At 40.7% G+C, this 17,522-nt stretch overlaps 1 protein-coding gene across 1 annotated transcript; it reads left to right on the top strand.

Annotated features, from left to right (window-relative positions):
* Positions 1-215: 215 nt before the first annotated feature.
* On the top strand, positions 216-17,422 carry LOC124964834 (olfactory receptor 1J4-like). The gene is made up of 2 exons (XM_047525501.1): positions 216-700; positions 16,480-17,422. Exons 1-2 carry the CDS (start codon positions 216-218, stop codon positions 17,420-17,422), a joined length of 1,428 nt encoding a protein of 475 aa, XP_047381457.1.
* The last annotated feature ends 100 nt before the right edge of the window (positions 17,423-17,522 follow it).

Below are 17,522 nucleotides of genomic sequence, written 5' to 3'. Positions count from 1 at the left end.
TGATTACACAAGTGGTATGCCTGTACTCTATGTACAGAGAAACAACATGTATCCCATTTGTTTACAATAAAAAAAATAAATAAATAAAAGTAGAAATAAAAAAAAATACACATATTGACTAGCGCAAAACCATACTTTAATTATGTAAGACTCATAATCACTTCTCATTCTTTAACATTTTCCTATATTTTTTCTCTCCAGCAAAAGAGAAGAGCATGAGGAGGGAGAACCAGAGCAGTGTGTCTGAGTTCCTCCTCCTGGGGCTCCCCGTCCAGCCAGAGAAGCAAGGCATGTACTGCGCCCTGTTCCTGGCCATGTACCTGACCACGGTGCTGGGGAACCTGCTCATCATCCTGCTCATCAGGCTGGACTCTCACCTCCACACCCCCATGTACTTCTTCCTCAGCCACTTGGTCCTCACTGACATCTGCTTCTCCTCAGTCACAGCTCCAAAGATGCTCATGGACATGCTGATGCAGACTCAGTCCATCTCATATGCTGGGTGCATTTCCCAGGCATATTTTTTCGTATTGTTTGGGGCTCTTGACAGCTTCCTCCTCACCTCAATGACCTATGACAGGTATGTGGCCCCTGCACTACACCAAAATGATGAGACAGAGCCTTGTTTTCTGCTAGTGGTGGTGTCCTGGGTCTTGTCCTCTGCTATTGCCCTTGTGCACACCCTCCTCCTAGCCCGGCTCTCTTTCCTTAGAGGCAACACTCTCCACCACTTCTTCTGTGACCTCTCTGCCTTACTTAAGCTGTCCAGCTCAGACACCACCATCAATCAACTGGCTATCCTCACTGTAGGTTCAGTGGTTATTACCCTGCCATTCATGTGCATTCTGGTCTCTTATGGCCTCATTGGGGCCACCATCCTGAGAAGACCCTCCATCAAGGGCATCTGCAAAGCCTTGTCCACATGTGGCTCCCACCTCTGTGTGGTTTCTCTGTACTATGAAGCAATTATTGCACTCTACTTTGTCCCCTCATCCAATAGCAGTAATGACAAGAATGTCATGTGTCTGTGTTGTACACTCTGGTCGCCCCCATGCTGAATCCCTTGATCTACAGTCTGAGGAATCGGGATATCAAAAGAGTTGTGAGAATCATCCTCTGTAGAGGAGCCTTTTCAGCATGATGTGCTTTGCATTTCCTGCTAACTGGAAATGGACCTCAGTGCTCTCTTTTCCACCTTGGATGTTTTTTTCTGTGTTTGATTGTCTTGATTTTGAGAGTCTTGAAAAGGCTTTTGCACATACTTGTACTCCTGTCTTCTCCTAATTCTTATTTTATTTATTCTTTTGATAAGGTATCCCTTTTTTCAGCCAGTTGACATTTTTGTGCATGCATGCACTTGGGATTGAACCCAGGACTTTGCATTTTCTAGACAAGTCTGCCAGTGAGTTCTGCCTGTAGATCACGTTATATTTTAGTTTGAAGTTGTGCCTTCCTGTTTCACCCAGGCTCCTGGGTATGCACCACTGTGTCTGGCTCAAACAGTTTCAAGTTTAATGCAATTGCAGATTTTAGTCTTTGTTTTCTGATAGTGAACATTTTCAAAGCAAAACATTTTCCCCTCTCTCAAGATGACAAGACTTTTGATAGATTCATGATTGTTTAAATTTTATCATTAAATTTGAATTTACATGTTGGTAAGCTTAATAAAAAACTTGTTTTCCTTATTTGTAGCTTTTTCCTTTTTTAATTTATTGGTTCATTTTGGTTATACATGGCAGCAGAATCCATTTTGATACAATTATACAAGCATGGAATAGATTGACTAAATCTTCCATTCTTAGGAATGGACATGGTGGTGGGATTCACTGTTTTGTTTCCATGTATGTGCATGGGGAAATTGTGTCAGTATTTGTTTGTTTTAATTGTCCCAGAATACTGATATATTTATGGAGCTCCATGTGATGTTTTGATATATGTATACACTGTGTAATGTACAAATTAAGATAAGTATATTTGTTTTCTCAATTGTCTTCCTTTTTGTGGTATAAACATTAAAAGTTCTTCTTACAACTGTTTTCAAATGTACAGTACATTATCTTTACCTTTTATTGCTCTTCAACCAATAAAACACCAGACTTACTTCTTCTCTAATGCCCATTGATCAACTTCCTCCATCTGTCCTCCCCCCCAACCCCCCACTGTCTCCCCAGTTGTTTATAATTTCTTATTTGTTGTCCACATTTTTTGTTTTATTCATTGTTTATAGTGGTGGTAGCTGGGGATACAATTTTTTTTTTTCCTTTAAATGAGAAGGTTTTCCCTATGGGATCAGGGCAATGACCCAGTCAGAATGGATCAGGTCTCAAAGGGCCAACAGAAATACAGCTGGGGCCCTTTAAGTCCTAGGACTATTTTTCAAATGTTTGTAATGTTCCCCAACTCTACAGAAAATTCTATTTTCATCCTTATAAAATATTGAGATACACAAACAAAGTAACGTGCACAAACATAGTTGAAATATATATGTGGATACCTAATGTTATATTGTGCAGCATAGCACGACATGACCAAAGCAATGAGGCAAATGTCCTGTGATGTGGACAGGCCATCAAGGAGCTCTGCTGTCTTCTCTCCAAACCTCACACTTCCAGTCCCAGGTAACCGCTGTAGGGTGGCTGCAGTCCATTTCTTCTTATCAGGGAAAGATGAATCCTGGGAACCTTCTTCCACTGCCCATGACTCAGCACCACACAGGGCAGACACAGCTGAGACTAGTATTCTTAAAGAAAATAAGGATGATACTTTCAAGAAAAGAAGGACAACTCCTTTCCTGGACATTATTTCTCATTATCAGATCTCCTTTCATCTGCCACAGCTCTGCCGCCGCCCCACCTCTTTCCATTTATTACCTTTTTAAATTTTTTTTTATTGTAAACAAATGGGATACATGTTGTTTCTCTATTTGTACATGGAGTCAAGGCATACCATTTGTGTAATCATAAATTTACATAGGGTAATGTTGTTTGATTCATTCTGTTATTTTTTTCCCTTCCCCCCACCTCTCCCACCCCTCTTTTCCCTCTATACATTCCTTCCTTCCTCCATTCTTACCACCCTCCTTAACCCTAACCCTAAACCTAACCCTAACCCTAACGATAACCCCTCCCACCCCCCATTATATGTCCTCATCCGCTTATCAGTGAGATCATTCATCCTTTAGTTTTTTGAGATTGGCTTATCTCACTTAGCATGATATTTTCCAATTTCATCCATTTGCCTGCAAATGCCATAATTTTATCATTCTTTATGGTGGAGTAATATTCCATTGTATATATATGCCACAGTTTCTTTATCCATTCATCAATTGAAGGACATCTAGGTTGGTTCCACAATCTGGCTATTGTGAACTGAGCAGCTATGAACATTGATGTGGCTGTATCTCTGCAGTATGCTGATTTTAAGTCCTTCGACTGGGCTTTTCTGGGTAGGAATCATTGGTTCAGCTCTACCGCCCTCTACAGGCATGCAGCAGGAGTAGGCTTTGTAGAACTGTTTTTCTTGTTTCCCAGAAAGGAGACCTAGGTTGAGAAAGGCAAAGGTAATGAGATTGCTCTTCATATGGGAGCGGAGTGTCACCTACGATGGGTAAAACTTAGCCTCACGAGGTGAAGTCACTCTGAAGCCCATCATTCTGTTAAGAACTCTCACTGCAAATTTAGAGGAATTTGAATGGAGTTTTGAGCAGCAACTTCTCCTGCTGTCAGAACTTACAAGTGTTATCTGGATGAAAGTCAATTGGATTCATAAGACAAAGTTTTGAGAGGAAGTTAATTTAAAAATGTTTTTATTAGTGCATTATAGTCACACATAACTGTGGGGTTGGTTTTGACAATGGCAAATGCATGCATGGAATATAATTTGCTCCATTTCAGGACCCAGTACTTCCTCTTTCTCTCCTCTCCTCCCTCCCCTGTTCCCTTTCTTGGTGTTGTAACTGGTGCTGTATAAAGTTGAATTCACTGTGGTGCATTCACACATGAACTTAACATAACACAGTCAAGTTCATTTCCTACTTCCTCCTTTGCCCCCTCAATTCCTTCACTTGACTCCACTGAATTCCCTTCTATTTTCTTGCAGTCCCCCTTTCCTCATTATTTTGCTTTAACCTCTACATATGAGAGAAAACCTACCACCCTCGATGTTAGGAGGCTAGCTTATTTCATTCAACAAGATGTTCTTCAGTTGCATCCATTTACCAGAAAATGCCATAATTTCATTCTTCTTAAGGCTGAAAACCTCCATTGTGTATATCTACCACATTTTCTTTGTCCATCATCTGTTGACAGGAACCTGGGCTGGATTTCCCATTTCATCTCTGATTCCTTCAACTATCCATTGATCATTCAGTAAGATATTATTCAGTCTCTGGATGTTAGAGAAGCTTCTATTTTTTATTTAACCATTGATTTTTAATTTCAGTCCATTATGATGTGATAGAATGCAAGGTATTATCTCTATTTTTTTTGTATTTACTAAGAGTTGCTTTGTGGACTCAGAAATGGTCTATTTCAGAGAAGGAGCCATGTGCTGCTATGATGAGAGTGTATTCAGTGATTGATGGATGAAATATTCTGTATGTCTGTTAAATATAAACTGTTAATTATATTTTTTAGTTCTATAACTTATTTATTCTTTATTTATATATTTGTCATAGTGTATACATATATATACTATTTTTACATGTTCATTAAAAATAAAAAAGATAGGCCTTTTTTGAGTGCAGATTACTCACTGTCAGGCACCTATCATCCACCATTTGCCTGCCTCTGGCCAGTCCATTGCCTACCTTACACCTATCCATCACCCAACACATGAGGTTCACCTCCTGATCGTCTGACAACAGTCAGCAAACTGATCGCCGACCACCAGTGGAGCACCAGCTGCCTGTTGTTGCCTGGAGGTTCACTGTTATAGTACCTGCAGGTTTGATTACACGTGGCTGCTGCCATTTTGAGACAACAGCCAGGCTCCATAGGACCCCTGGCCGAACTGATTGAGCCCTGTCTCCAGGATCCCTCAGCCCGACCGATCACTCTCTGCCGCCAGGACCCCCAGACCAACTGACTGCGCCCTATCACTGGGACCCCAGACCCACTGATTGCACCAGGTCGCCAGGATTCCACAACCACACCAAACACACCCGACCTCCAGGACCCCAGCCTGACCAATCACATCCCGTCTCCAGGACCTCCAGTTGACCACGTCCACCCCTGAGCTGCAGCTCCCCATTTGCCAACACATCTCGAAGCCAGAGCATCTTGGATAATCCTGGAAGCCATAGCTCCAATCTTTGGGTGGGGCAAATCCCATCCTGAGACTCCTGCTGGAGACTTGAAGCTCATTGTCACGTACCTCTCACGCATCAGGCTACTGAACACTGGGAGGTTTCATTAGTATATGACTGTTACAGATTTTCTTTTTTCTCCTTTTTAAAAAACTTAAGTTTTTATTTCTTTACTTTTCTTGCTCTCTTTTCCTTTTATTTACCTGTTCCCTCAGAGTCTCTTTCTCCCTTTTTTGCATGCTAACATCTGATTTCTTTTGATTCCACTCTCACCCTTTCTATTTTCTAGGCCTTCTGTATATTCTTTTCTTATCCCATTAACAGCCACAATCTACATCTCTCTGCATCCTCTTCATCCTCCATTAGAAACTGCAGACCTTATTGCAAACCTGTTTGTTTTACTGATGATAATATTTGAACTCATTTTGTTTTCTATGACAAATTTGTTATTGTCCCCATAGGGGCTATTTGGTCTAGGATTGCATAGTGTCTGATTTGGGCACTGCTAATATTCATCTCCCCTTAAAGAAAGGGTTTTGGAAACCTATAGGGTCACTATAAGCCTATAGGGGAAAATCTGCAATACCCCAGATCTGCACTGCTAGAGGGGAAGATACATGAACAACATGAAAAAACAAGGGAAGAAAATGATCCAAACAAATCTAGATTCTATATTAATAGAATCCAATGACAGTATGTTAGAAGAAATGTCAGAAAAGGACTTCAGATTATACATGATTAAGATGATTCATGAAGCAAAGGATGAGATAAGAGAGCAAATGCAGGCAATGAATGATAATACCAATAAGCTGAAAGAGCACCTGCAGGAAGCAAAATATCATTTCAACAAAGAGATAGAGATTCTCAAAAAAAAAAAAAACAAACAGAAATCCTTGAAATAAAGGAGACAATAAACCAAATAAAAAACACAATGGAAAGCACCACCAAAAGACTAGACCACTTCAGACAATGAAGACAAAATATTTAATCTTGAAAATAAAGTTTCCCAAACAGAGAAGATAGTAAGAAATCATGAACACAATCTCTAAGAACTATGGGACATCATGAAAAGACCAAATTTAAGAATTATTGGGATTGAGGAAGGCACAGAGATACAAACCAAAGGAATGAACAACCTATTCAATGAAATAATATCAGAAAATTTCCCAAACCTGAAGAATGAAATGGAAAATCAAATACAAGAGGCTTACAGAACACCAAATGCACAAAATCACAACAGATCCACACCAAGGCACATTATAATGAAAATGCCTAACATACAAAATAAAGATAGGATTTTGAAGGAAAAAAATTTGAGGGAAAAGCATCAGATTACATATAGGGGGGAGACCAACACGGATAGCAGCCGACTTCTCAACCCAGACTCTAAAAGCTAGAAGGGCCTGGAACAACATATTTCAAGCTCTGAAAGAACATGGTTGCCAACCAAGAATCCTATACCCAGCAAAACTAACCTTCAGATTTGAAGATGAAATAAAATCCTTCCATGAGAAACAAAAGTTAAAAGAATTTACAAATAGAAATCCTGCACTACAGAATGTTCTCAACAAAATATTCCATGAGAAGGAAGTGAAAAACAACAATGTAGGTCAGCAAAGGGAGGAACTACCTTAGAGAAAAATCACTCAAAGGAGAAACAAAGTCCACTTAAAAACCAAAAATAAGTCAAATGACTGGGAATACAAATCATATCTCAATAATAACCCTGAACGTTAATGGCCTAAACTCATCAATCAAAAGACATACACTGGCAGAATGGATTAAAAAGAAAGATCCAACAATATGCTGCCTGCAAGAGACTCATCTCATAGAAAAAGACATCCACAGACTAAAGGTGAAAGGATGGGAAAAAACCTACCACACACATGGACTCAGTAAAAAAGCGGGGGTTTCCATGCTTATGTCAGATAAACTGTTCTTCAAGCCAAAGTTAGTCAGAAGGGATAAAGAAGGACATTTCATACTGCTTAAGGGAACCATAAATCAGGAAGACATAACGATAGTAAATACTTATGCCCCCAAAAATGGTGCATCCCTGTACATCAAACAAATCCTTCTCAATTTCAGGAATCACATAGACCACAACACAATAATTATGGGTGACTTTAATGCACCGCTGTCACCACTAGATATATCTTCCAAAAAAATCCAACCAAAGAAACCATAGAACTCAATAACACAATCAATAACCTAGACTTAATAGACATATATAGAATATTCCATCCATCAACGAGTAGATTCACTTTCTTCTCAGCAGCACATGGAACCTTCTTGAAAATAGACCACAAAGCAGCCCTTAGGAAATGCAAAAAAATAGAGATACTGCCTTGTGTTCTATCAGATCATAATGGACTGAGAATAGAAATCAATGACAAAATAAAAAAGAGAAATTACTCCAACACCTGGAGACTAAATAATATGCTATTGAATGAAACATGGATAACAAAAAACATCAGGGAGGAGATTAAAAAATTCTTAGAGGTCAATGAGAACGATGATACAACATATCAATATCTGTGGGACACTATGAAAGCAGTACTAAGAGGAAAATTCATTGCATGGAGCACATTCCAGAAAAGAATGAAAAGTCAACAACTAAATGACCTAACATTACAGCTCAAAGCCCTAGAAAAAGAAGAACAGAATAACAGCAAAAGTAGTAGAAGACAGGAAATAAGTAAAATCAGAGCTGAAATCAATGAAATTGAAACAAAAGAAACAATTCAAAAAATTGACAAAACAAAAAGTTGGTTCTTTGAGAAAGTAAACAAAATAGACAAACCCTTAGTCACACTAACAAAGAAGGAGAGAGAAGACTCAAATTACTAAAATACATGATGCAAAAGGAAATATCACGACAGACATCACTGAGACACAGAAATAATGAGAAGCTACTTTGAAAATCTGTATTCCAACAAAATAGAATCTACCAAAGACATTGACAAATTTCTAGAGACATGTGCTCCTCCCAAACTGAACCAGGAGGACATACATGATTTAAACAGATCAATATCAAGCAATGAAATAGAAGAAGCCATTAAAAAAATCTACCATCCAAGAAAAGCCCAGGACCAGATGGATTCTCAGCCGAGTTCTACAAGACCTTCAAAGAAGAACTCATTCCAATACTTCTCAAAGTGTTCCAGGAAATAGAAAAGGAGTGTACCCTACTGAACTCATTTTATGAAGGTAATATCACCCTCATACCCAAACCAGGAAAAGACACATCAAGAAAAGAAAATTTTAGACCAATATCCTTGATGAATATAGATGCAAAGATTCTTAACAAAATATTGGCAAACCGTATCCAAAAACATATTAAGAAAATTGTGCACCACGATCAAGTGGGGTTCATCCCTGGAATGCAAGGATGGTTCAACATTTGTAAATCAATAAATGTAATCCATCATGTCAATAGACTTAAGGATAAGAATCATATGGTTATTTCAATTGGCACAGAAAAAGCGTTCGACAAAACACAACACCCCTTCATGCTCAAAATACTAGAAAAAATAGGGATAGTAGGAACATACCTGAACATTGTAAAGGCTATTTATGCTAAGCCCATGGCCAACATCATTCTTTTTTTTTTTAATTTATTTTTATTGTAAACAAATGGGATACATGTTGTTTCTGTTTGTACATGGAGTAACAGCATACATTTGCATAATCATACATTTACATAGGGTAATAATGTTTGATTCATTCCGTTATTTTTTTCCTTCCCCCCACCCCTCCCACCTCTCTTTTCCCTCTATACAGTCCCTCCTTCCTACATTCTTGCCCCCCTCTCACCCCCCATTATGTGTCATCATCCGCTTATCAGTGAGATCATTCGCCTTTTGGATTTTTGAGATTGGCTTATCTCACTTAATATGATATTCTCCAATTTCATCCATTTGCCCACAAATGCCGTAATTTTATTATTCTTTATAGCTGAGTAATATTCCATTGTATATATATATATACCACAGTTTCTTTATCCATTCATCAATTGAAGGGCATCTAGGTTGGTTCCACAGTCTGGCTATTGTGAATTGAGCAGCTATGAACATGGATGTAGTATGCTGATTTTAAGTCCTTTGGGTATAGGCTGAGGAGTGGGATAGCTGGGTCAAATGGTAGGTCCATTCCAAGTTTTCTAAGGAATCTCCACACTGCTTTCCAGAGTCGCTGCACTAATTTGCAGCCCCACCCAACGTCATTCTTTTTTTTTTTTTCCGATATCATTCTTAATGGAGAAAAACTGAAACCATTCCCTTTAAGAACGGGAACAAGACAGGGATGTCCTCTTTCACCACTTCTATTCAACATTGTCCTCGAAACTCTAGCCAGAGCAATTAGGCAGACTAAAGAAATTAAAGGGATACGAATAGGAAAAGAGGAACTTAAGTTGTCACTATTTGCGGATGACATGATTCTATATTTAGAGGATCCAAAAACCTCCTCCAGAACACTTCTAGACCTCATCAATGAATTCAGCAAAATAGCAGGCTATAAAATCAACACGCATAAATCTAAAGCATTTTTATACACAAGCAACGAAACAGCTGAAAGGGAAATGAGGAAAACAACCCCATTTGCAATAGCTTCAAAAAAAAAAATACTTGGGAATCTAACCAAAGAGGTAAAAGATCTGTACAATGAAAACTACAAAACATTGAAGAAAGAAATTAAGGAAGACCTTAGAAGATGGAAAGATCTCCCATGTTCTTGGATAGGAAGAATTAATATTGTCAAAATGGCCATACTACCAAAAGTGCTATACAGATTCAATGCAATTCCAATTAAAATCCCAATGACGTACCTTACAGAAATAGAGCAAGCCATCATGAAATTCATCTGGAAGAATAAGAAGCCCAGAATAGCTAAAGCAATCCTTAGCAGGAAGCATGAAACAGGGGGTATCGCAATACCAGAACTTCAACTATACTACAAAGCAACAGTAACAAAAACAGCATGGTATTGGCACCAAAATAGACAGATAGATCAATGGTACAGAATAGAGGACATGGACACAAACCCAAATAAATACAATTTTCTAATACTAGACAAAGATGCCAAAAATATGCAATGGAGAAAAGATAGCCTCTTCAACAAATGGTGCTGGGAAAACTGGAAATCCATATGCAACAGAATGAAACTAAACCCTATCTCTCACCCAGCACAAAAATCAAATCACAATGGATCAAGGACCTGAAATCAGACCAGAGATCCTGCATCTTATAGAAGAAAAAGTAGGTCCAAATCTTTACCTTGTTGGCTTAGGATCAGACTTCCTTAACAGAATTCCCATAGCACAAGAAATAAAAGCAAGAATCAACAACTGGGATAGATTCAAACTAAAAAGTTTTCTCTCAGCAAAGGAAAATATCAGCAATGCGAAGAGAGAGTCTACAGAGTGGGAGAATATCTTTGCCACTCACACTTCAGAGAGAGTGCTAATTTCCAGAATATATAAAGAACTCAAAAAACTCTACACTAAGAATACAAATAACCCAATCAACAAATGGGCTAAGGATATGAACAGACACTTCACAGAAGAAGATCTACAAGCAATCAACAAACATATGAAAAAATGTTCACCATCTTTAGTAATAAGAGAAATGCAAATCAAAACTACTCTAAGATTCCATCTCACCCCAATTAGAATGATGATTATCAAGAATACAAGGAACAATAGGTGTTGGAGAGGATGTGGGGAAAAAGGTACACTCATACATTGCTGGTGGGGCTGCAAATTAGTACAGCCACTCTGGAAAGCAGTGTGGAGATTCCTTAGAAAACTTGGAATGGACCTACCATTTGACCCAGCTATCCCACTCCTGGGCCTATACCCAAAGGACTTACAATCAGTATACTACAGAGATACAGCCACATCAATGTTCATAGCTGCTCAATTTACAATAGGCAGACTGTGGGACCAACCTAGATGCCCTTCAATTGATGAATGGATAAAGTAACTGTGGTATATATATATATATACAATGGAATATTACTCAGCTATAAAGAATAATAAAATTATGGCATTTGTGGGCAAATGGATGAAATTGGAGAATATCATATTAAGTGAGATAAGCCCATCTCAAAAATCCAAAAGGTGAATGATCTCACTGTTAAGCGGATGATGACACATAATGGGGGGTGGGAGGGAGGCAAGAATGTAGGAAGGAGGGACTGTATATAGGGAAAAGAGGTGGGAGCAGTGGGGGGGAAGGAAAAAATAACGGAATGAATCAAACATCATTACTCTATGTAAATGTATGATTATGCAAATGGTGTGCTGTTACTCCATGTACAAACAGAAACAACATGTATCCCATTTGTTTACAATAAAAATAAATGAAAATAAAATAAAATAAAATAAAGATAAATATGGGAGATGATGACTATGTTGATTCATCTTACTATGGTAATCATTTTGTTATGTACACAGATATCAAGAAAAACTGTGGTGCACCTTAAATTTATGCACAATAAAACATGAGGTGTTTCCAAGACTACTATTCTCACATCACGTTGAGGACAATCCCATTTCAGACAGTGGGTGTGGTGACCACCTGTAGTGCATTTGGTGAAGCATTTAGAGAAACATGTATTAAAGGTATTTCCAATAGTTGTACTTAAATAAAAAGAAAAAGAAAAGGCCACTCCATTTCTGCCTAGTTCTCTTGGGTCATTCAGCTTTGGATCTACCAATCAGCATTTAAGGGCTCCCGCTGTGGAGGCCTACATGGTGTGGGGTGCCCAGTGTGGAAAGGTCACTCCCAGGTGTTTTGGCTGACAGCCCAGCTCAGGTCCCAGTCAATAACCAAAATCAACAGTCAGACACCTGCTTGATTGTGCCTCCAGATCATTCCAGCCTGAGCCAGCAAGTGACACCCCCCTTCAGTTCTCCAGCTGAGGCCCCACACACTGCGGATCAGAGACACTGTGTCTTCTGAATTCCTGACCCACAGAACGTGTGAGCATTATAAAATGGTTGTTCAGTGATACAAGTTTCGGGTTGGTGTGTCACCCAGCTGTAGTAACTGGAGCAGTCACTAAGGTGACCATCTCATTTGGCACATTGATCAGGGTGTTAGTCCCTTGGCTGGGTTAGTGCTTTAACATACAGTGTTCCATTTAACTCCCATGATAACCTCAGGGGCAAGGTGCTATCACTCTCCAGCATGGATCCAAGGAATCAGGTCCCCATTGAGCTGAAGCCCTGGCTGGAGCACCCAGTGTGCCAGGGAAGAGCTGGTAGCAAGGTCAGGACAGTCTGCACTTAATGACCTGGGGACCAGTCCCACCTCCTACTGCACAAGCCCAGTGCCTGCCCCTGGAGCATCTCAGAGGAGTGGGGAGGCCTGCAAGACCCCGGATGGCAGTGAGTGTGTTCTCTAAAATGTCAGAATCAGTGGCCTTTCTCTCCAGCATGTGATTTGGAGAGACCAGCTCCATGCTGTGTTACTTCAGGAGCCAAGGTAACCAGGGCCACCGAGGCTTTCCAAGCACCCCTTTTCTGGTGACTTCTGTGGCTCCCCTTCTGGTCCCTTCACAGGTCCCCTCCCATGGGCAAGCTAGGAAATTGGGCAATTAGCCAATGCTGGCTCCTTCCCTGAGCAGAAGCTTGTGGCGATTTTCCCCTGGGTGTTGTCTTGTTGATGAACTAGGATCTTGTAATTTTCCTGCAGCTTGAAAACAGCTGTGCAACATTCAAAAGATCCTTATGTCAGGAGATCTTTGAATATTGGTCCTTCTGAACAGAAAGTGAGGGCTCAGGAAGTTGCCTTGATCAGAAGGTTTCTGAGCTCACCAAAGATGGTTGCAGGTCAGAGGAAGGTGGGGAATCATCACTTGGCACTGGTGTGTGTGTTAATGTGAGCATATATTTGTACATGTGTATTTTTTATTTTGTTTTGTATAATACAATATATTTGGTAAGTAAGTGACTTATACCCCTACTCTTTTTATATAGAAAAAGTATATATGGACTATGGAAAGCTGTAAATCATCTCTCACACACACGTGTACATTTTATCTGTGTTATGTATTTGATCACATGGCTGCATGTGTGTACATAATATGTCCCTTCTATGTGATGACTAGCTATGATGTTCATGTGCTGTGTTGTATGTAACAATGTTTTACTTCTCAGTTGTGTGTAAATTTGTGTGAAAATGGTACAACTCTTGACTGTTTTTCCTAGAATGAATATAGACCAGAGTGATCTGTGAGAGATTGTGAGTATGTGTATATGTGACTACCTCCATTTGTTCACATATAACACACTTACACTTTATATTAAGGTAGAATGGATGAAGAAGAGATGGAACAGAATCATGCTATGCAGTGTGTGTATGTGTGTGTGTGTGTGTGTGTGTGAATGCATGCATTCGTATGTTGGGAAAACAGTCACATTATTCTCTCACATTAAAGGCAACGTTGTCCAAATTATGCTAGCTATGTATATGAATATACCACAGTGAATTTCACCTTTATGTATATCTATAAGGCACCAAGGACAAAAACTTATAGATACATAGAAGGAAGATCAGCAGAGAAGGAGAAGGGGAATTGGAGGGGAGAGGGAAATAGGAAGGACTGGGAACTGAAGTGGAGCACATTATGTCCCATGCTTGTATGACTATGTCAAACCAGCCCTGTCTGGGCACTTGAGCCTTCAACAGGCCATATTTTCACTCTTGGAAATGAGATAGTGATTAAGAGCTTAGACCCTGCTGTCACACACATCTTGATCCAAATCTTGACTTTGGACTCTTTGTAGCTTCATGAAGCTTTTTGACTCTTCATAGTTGTACTCGACCTCTGTTGAAGCTCCGCAGCCTGAACTATACAAAGTGATGGGACTAAAGATGTAACTCAACTTGTAGCAAATTATAAACATGAAATAAATGGGAACATGATCTTTGCTCCACTGCATGAAATTTTCAACTCACTAGTTATTTCTTGGCTGTCCAAGGGAGAGTATTTTGTGCAAGGGTAGAGGAAACATGCTTGTTCAAAGGCTTTTTGTCAGGGCTGGGGATGTCCCTGAGTGGAAGAGCCCTTGCCAGGGGCTGGTTCAAACCCACTACTGCAAAAAGAGAACTCTCAAACTCCACTTCCCAGCTCCCGTCTTCAACCTCCAGGCTGTGTCCAGATGCCTTTTTCACACAGAGTGGTTTGACTTATTTTTGGTGATTTAGTTGACATTTAAATTCTGAATTTTCTTCGGGGATGCTTGAGTTCCAAGGAGAAGTCTGGTCCAGTGAACACCAGTGGGTAGTCAGGTCCCAGTCAGAGGTTTGTCACTGTCTTCCTTCTGGTCCTTCCCACCGAGGGAGGAGCCCGAGCTCCTCTCTGCTCTTTGAAGAACTCTTCTGTCGGGGCCTGTGCCTGGAGTGATGGTCTTCCACGGGATTCCCTCTCCAGGGTGTCTGTATGTGACTTCTAACTCTGATTTAACTCTCTGTGGAGGAGTCGCCAAGTCTTTTGCAAGCATTGTCAGAAGTCCTGTGCTCAAGCTTGGATCCACCAGTGGCTCCTGAGTATGCCTTTGAAGTATGCTTCACACCTCTGTTTCCACATAGGAACATGAAAAAATGGAATGCCTGTTTCATAGTCACTCAGTTAATGTTTGCTGATTAATGGTGTTAAATGCACATCAGAGCCCTTTGCAAATTTTGATGTCTAACATAAGTGGCTGTACATTCTGGTTTGCCAGGAAAGCTTTGGTGTAGACCTGTTGTACTGGTGGAATTATTGTATGCCTTCTCCTTTCCCTCTCAAAGGTGTTCAGACTTCCAAGTACCTAACAAGACATAGGGTCATTATATGTGTGAGTGCTGGCAGATAATCAAGCAGGTGACTTGGAGTAACTTTGAAACCCTGAAGCAATTACTAACAGGACCCAGGATTTTCTAACAGATGAATGAATAAGTGAAGACCCTGTGGAATGGTGGAGTAGGGGATCTGATAACCCTGGCAAAGATTGGACTTGTAACTGCATCCATTATAACCTTGGTGACTTTGAATCTATGACTTCACCACCCTGAGATGTAGTTTCCTAATACCTAAATTTAACAGTTTAACATTATTAATGCCAGATTTCTCCTTGTAAGATCTTATCATTTATTATCAATGCTAGGTAAATTGTAGGAATTGGTCATAATTTAGATAACTATGAATTCTAGGTAAACAGACATCCCAAATGCCAGAACATTGAGGGATTCTCAGGGTCTCTGAAATTGGATGGTGCCTTCTGTCAAATTCTCAAGTCTCTCACTGTGTATCCTCTTATTGCAGAGAGAAACAGTGGAAGAGAGAAAAAATAAGACAAGACAGGGGAGGAGAGGAGAGGAGTTGGGTGAGGAACAAGTAATGTTTCTAATGTCACTGCTATCAAGGAATTAATCCTCGTATCCAAGATCTGGGCCTCTGCAGAGTCTCAGGGTGTGAAGTTTTGCAGGAGTTAAACATTTCTTTCCAGGTCTGTGACTTTCTGATTGGATGCCCACATCACATTTCTCCTACTGAGTTCCTGGAGTTTGATACCAGAATCATCTGTTGAACTCATCTGCCAGAGCAGCGAGCTGGCATTGTTGGATGCTACTGTGTGTAGGGCTCTGATCTAAGCTTATTACCTGTATTAACTTGTGTTCCTCTCCCAGTCCCCCATACTAGGTAAGAATAGTATTATCAGGGTATAGAAGAGGGACTTAGGTACACACACAGAAAGTTGCCGAGGCCACCCAGGTGATGAACTGTTGAGTTAGAAATCCATCTCCAGTCTTCTGGCCACAAAGTCGCAGGTCTGCTCAGGAGTCTATAAAATGTGTACAATGCGTGGACCACAAGAAGGAAGGACTTGGGGAATGTACTTTTCTGTTAGATTCCCAGTATCAAAAATAATGTCTGGGATGTGGTTGAGTAAATGGATAAATTTACACTGTCTCCCTTGAAGAAAATCTTGTTTGCTTTGAAAATCTGATGACCTGTTTCCAGAATGAGGCAGTCTGGAGATTCAGACAGCCAACTGTGAAGTTTTCCTGAATTTTAATAGAGACCCCCTGGGAACACAGTGTGTGGCCGTGATGTACACCAGGTGAGGAAAACCACCACATCTCAGTCTCTCACACTTCCTACTTGTTTGTCCCCAAGGAGGAGAAGAGCAGCATGAACCAGACCAGTGTGTCCGAGTTCCTCCTCCTGGGGCTCCCCGTCCAGCCAGAGGAGCAAGGCATGTTCTATGCCCTGTTCCTGGCCATGTACCTGACCACGCTGCTGGGGAACCTGCTCATCATCCTGCTCATCAGGCTGAACTCTCGCCTCCACACCCCCATGTACTTCTTCCTCAGCCACTTGGCCTTCTCTGATGTCTGTTTATCATCTGTCACTGTTCCTAAGATGCTCAGGAACATGCAGACTCAGCACCTGTCCATCCCCTACAAGGGATGCATTTCTCAGGTATACTTTTTCTTACTTTTTGTCTGTGTTGACAATTTTCTTCTTGCAGTGATGGCCTATGACAGGTATGTGGCCATTTGCCACCCCCTCCACTACACCATCATCATGAGGAAGGAGCCGTGTGTCTTATTGGCAGCTGGGTCCTGGTTCTTCTCTTGTGTGCGTGCCCTCTTGCATACCCTCCTCCTTTCCCACCTGTCCTTCTGTGCTGACAACACCATCCCCCACTACTTCTGTGATCTCACTGAACTCCTGAAGCTGACCTGCTCAGACACCTCCCTTAATGAGCTAGTTATCCTCACCGAGGGGGGAGTGTTAACTGTCCTGCCTTTGAGTGCTATTTTGGGCTCTTATGTCTGCATTGGAGCTACCGTCCTAAGAGTCCCCTCCACTAAGAAGATCTGCAAAGTTCTGTCCACCTGTGGCTCTCACCTCTTCTTGGTGTTTTTGTACTATGGGACTCTTGCAGTTATTTATTTCTTTCCTTCCTCCAACAATTCCCGGGTCAAGGATGTCATTGCTTCGGTCATGTATACAGTGGTGACACCCATGTTGAATCCCTTCGTCTATAGCCTGAGGAATAGAGACATGAGATTGGCCCTGGGGATGCTTTACAGAAAAGGGGTCACATTCACCAAGTGATGGTTACCCACTCAGGTTCTTATTCTCCTAGAGATGGTTCTGGGATACTTCCTGGGGTGGCTGTAGTAGATTGCAGAAGTGGTCACAGTGCTTTGCATCC

The sequence above is a fragment of the Sciurus carolinensis genome, chromosome 14 (assembly GCF_902686445.1).
Source record: "Sciurus carolinensis chromosome 14, mSciCar1.2, whole genome shotgun sequence".
Taxonomy (NCBI): Eukaryota; Metazoa; Chordata; class Mammalia; order Rodentia; family Sciuridae; genus Sciurus; species Sciurus carolinensis.
This window is presented reverse-complemented; position numbering and strand designations above follow the sequence as displayed.